This window comes from Hippocampus comes, unplaced genomic scaffold, assembly GCF_001891065.2.
Source record: "Hippocampus comes isolate QL1 unplaced genomic scaffold, H_comes_QL1_v1.1 scaffold109, whole genome shotgun sequence".
Classification (NCBI taxonomy): Eukaryota; Metazoa; Chordata; class Actinopteri; order Syngnathiformes; family Syngnathidae; genus Hippocampus; species Hippocampus comes.
Window position 1 is genome coordinate 1,337,528 of NW_017805274.1, and position 3,568 is coordinate 1,341,095.

Consider the following 3,568-nt stretch of genomic DNA (forward strand, 5'->3'; position numbering starts at 1 on the left):
CGGGGGAACAGTGAAGAAATAGAACTGAATGAGCAGGTTGACTCGCTGGTTTTATAACGCATTCCCGTGACGTGCTTGTTAAATCTTTCCGATCACGTTGAAGAACTGTTCGGTTCCTCTAAACTTGAAAAGAACAGTTTCTTATTCCTTCCCTCATAATCGCTTCAGTCATGTTTTTTCATTTCCCTCAATTTTTTTTTTCCTAGCAACCGATCACCGTTCCTCTTCCACTCACTGGCAAAGGAACATTTTCCTGTCACGACGCGTCATTTTCTCGGCGTCCTTGCCGCCGTCTGCCCGCAGCAATTCTCCCCGCTGACAAACATGGCGCTCGCATCGCGTCGGGCTGGTGCTCGGCGAGCGTTTAAAGCGCAGCGAGTGCTGTTTGCAGCAGGAACTCGCTAACGCGCGGCTTATTGAGTTTCTATTGATCTCTAATACAATCACAAGCGACTCCTTTTAAAAAAATAAAAAAAAAATAACCCCAATCCCTTTATGGAACAAGCAACTTTTACCACCTCAAGCCCATTGTTCCACTTCCCAGTGGATTACCCACTCGAGTATCGACTGTGTACAGTCTATGCTAAAGCGTGCGAATAATCCCATTAAATTGTGAGGGGTTAGGGAGCAGCCCACTGTGACTAGACGAAAGGGAGGTTGCTGATATCTCGGCGGATCATCCTGTCAGGACACATGACAAGTGAATCACGGTCCAAGATTACTGGTCGGAGATAAAAAAAAAAGTGTGGAGTACAAAATAGCGGAAGCACAAATACTTACTCTAAAGGATCTGTACTGTGATTTAAGGACAGAGGATGATCGAAATCAAACTGCGTCTTACGTATGTAGCGACGATCCTCTCGGTGCGCTTGATTTGCCGGCGGATCTCGCACTGGCTGGGCTGCAGCAAGGTGATGCCCTCGTCGGAAAACACGTAGAACATGTTGCCCACGCTCAGACCTGCGCAAACAAGACGGGCAGCATCAACGCGGTGGGCTCAAGGGCGAAGGATTAGCTCATCAATTAACACCAAAGCTTCTCTTTAAGTCACCGCGTAAAATCGCTTCAGTGTAAAAATCCCGCATTAGCCGATTCTCCAAAAATTTGAATTCTATTAGAGGCACAAGGTGGTGAATTTCCCAAAGGCGAGTGGGTGTGGCTAGGACTTAACCTATTCAACTTTACGAGGAACCGAACCGTATCGCCAACACCCAGTGAAATTTTAAAACCAAACCGCACCCAATCGTAACCCGACCAAGCCTAACCCAGATAAAACCCAGTCCAACAACCCGTACAAACCCAGTCCGAACTCTAACGACGAAGCCTGACCCGAATCCATAACACACAAAGTCCTAACCCTCCTAAACCCAATCCGAACCCGACCAACCTCAAACCCAAACGCTGACCAAACTAACTCAAACCCAGCGCTAATATTAAATGCAGATCGGGTTGTAAAATATCAGCTGGCAAACAACAACCTCGGGACCAATCAAGTCACTTTCGAATCTTTTCGCTGGCGTTGACAATCTCGCCCCAGGCGGCGCCGTCGTTTTGACGACGTCAAACATCTCCGTAATTGAGGTACGTCCCGTCACCCTTCAAGAGGTGTCGTTCATCGACCGCCATCTTTTCTGCGTGCGCACGGCCGACTCACGGCAGCACCGCTGTACATTAACGTTATTGCGCAAGCCTCATTAAGTCGGATTTTGCGCATCTTAAACGCACGGCGTCGAGTCGAGTGAGCGCCGTCTGCTCTCCTGCCACCTTGTCAACACATCACATTTGTAACAACAACGGCCCGCGTACGTTGCCTAACAGCCCGAAACTGACAGTCGGCCGCGGCGGATGCTGCGCTCCCGTTGATGAATGCGCACAAAGCATCCCCGTAAAACACATTGCGGGCGGCGGCGCGCCATAAACAGCAGTAAGTCTCGTATGGATGGAGGGAGGCAGCCTTGTTGTTGTTGTTTTTTGTGGTCATAATATACACAGCGTCCAGACAGGATCGGATGCTTTCCGCAACAGTGGAGCTGTGAGCGCTAGCGACCGGGATAACCAAACAACAACAACAACAAAAAAAAACAACAAGAAAGGTTGATTGTGTGCGAGCGTCAGTTGATGAAATGCATTCCTGGCAGTGTGCGAGGCAGGGGGTGGGAGGGGTGGGGGTGGGGCGGGGGTGAGCCGGTGTTTCTTGCGGACAACACAGCACATATACTGTAATTTATATGCATTGAGCGGCCCGGGAGAGGTGCACCGGCACCGCGTGCCAACTTGATCATATGAATACAAAAAGGAGTTGAGATGTATTTACCTTCCTCTCGCCACAGAATGTTTGCCACTGAAACACAAAAGGAAGACACGGACTTGAAACGGATTTGTTTTGGCTACTCGGGTATAGCTCATTAAAAAAAAAAAAAAAAAAAGAGCACTGAGCATGAATTCGAGTCGCACATTTTCTGTAGAACAACAACAACAAAAAAAAGACTTAGTTGAAATCTTGTGCCAATGCTAGTTTTGAAGTTACGATAGGCAAATGTTCACATACGAGTCGCAAATTTGTGCAATTCGTGGTCCCAAACCCAAGTGAATAGCACGACTTTTTTTCTCATCAGGCTTCTTAGGTTTCTTTTTCTTTTCTTTTTTTTTTTCCTTACGTGTCTTCTTGGCGGAATCTTCCACAAACAGCGACGAGATGTCCTCATCTACGCCCACCTCGTTCTTGGCGATGCAGGTGTAGGCGCCCGTGTCCTCGTAGCGGACGCTGCCGATGAACAGCTCGCTGCCGTTAGCTAAAACGAAGGGTACCGAAGAAGGAGAATTTTGCAGGCATGTTATTCTTTGGACTTGGGCCTTGCCCAAAAATGCTCTCAGAATATTTTGCAAATTCGGCAGTTCGGTGTAGCAACATGCAATTTGGTGGACGTGTCTATCAAGAGTAGAAAAAACACACAAAAAAAGTCTCAAGAAGGCATGCCCGATGTTAATTTGATGTCCGACGACGACGTTTCGAAGGAGCGTGCTGCGGGGAGACATTGGGGGCACTGTGCCCCCAACGTCTCCCAACGTTAACCTCCTCGCAGGAATAACCTTGGACCGCTTTTAATGTCAGGCTCAAGACATTTTGGGATGTTTTACGACTTATCAATGGTGGAGTTTGTGTTAAAAAAAAAATGCATTCAGTGTTCGAATGACGAGGACAGATGTCATTCTATGTCCTTTTTAATGTTAGTTAAAAAGGTAGTTTTAAGTTGAAGAAGGCCTGAGGGTTCCTGAAGAAAAAGTTGGCCATGAAAATCCAATAGTGGATTCTCGTCGACTTCCAAAAAAACGAAGAGAGATGCAAATGCCCAAAAGGAAGCCGCGCTTACCTTTGAGAGAAAGCTGCTTGGCGGAGCGCGGCTGCAGCTCCACGCCGTTCTTCAGCCACACCAGCTTGGGATCGGGGATGCCGTCGGCGCGGCAGTGCAAGCTGGCCGACACGCCGGGCTCCTGGGCCTGCGTCTCCGGGTACACCAGGATCACCGGCGGGACTGTAACGCGCACACAAGACAGCGGGGGGGGGAGG

The 3,568-nt window shown here is 48.7% G+C and overlaps 1 protein-coding gene and 1 long non-coding RNA gene across 3 annotated transcripts in view; one reads left to right on the forward strand and one right to left on the reverse strand.

The window, feature by feature from the left end:
• LOC109515685 (uncharacterized) overlaps positions 1-3,568 on the forward strand; it is a 155,616-nt gene that overhangs the window by 31,765 nt on the left and 120,283 nt on the right. The gene's annotated exons all lie outside the window — the stretch shown is intronic.
• The window catches only part of fstl4 (follistatin-like 4), a 104,618-nt gene that overhangs the window by 8,799 nt on the left and 92,251 nt on the right, over positions 1-3,568 (reverse strand). The window contains exons 9-12 of the mRNA XM_019869651.1: positions 3,372-3,533; positions 2,658-2,792; positions 2,315-2,341; positions 842-960 (exon numbers count right to left, since the gene is read on the reverse strand). Coding sequence (XP_019725210.1) covers positions 842-960; positions 2,315-2,341; positions 2,658-2,792; positions 3,372-3,533 — 443 coding nt within the window. The remainder of the gene's footprint in view (positions 1-841; positions 961-2,314; positions 2,342-2,657; positions 2,793-3,371; positions 3,534-3,568) is intronic.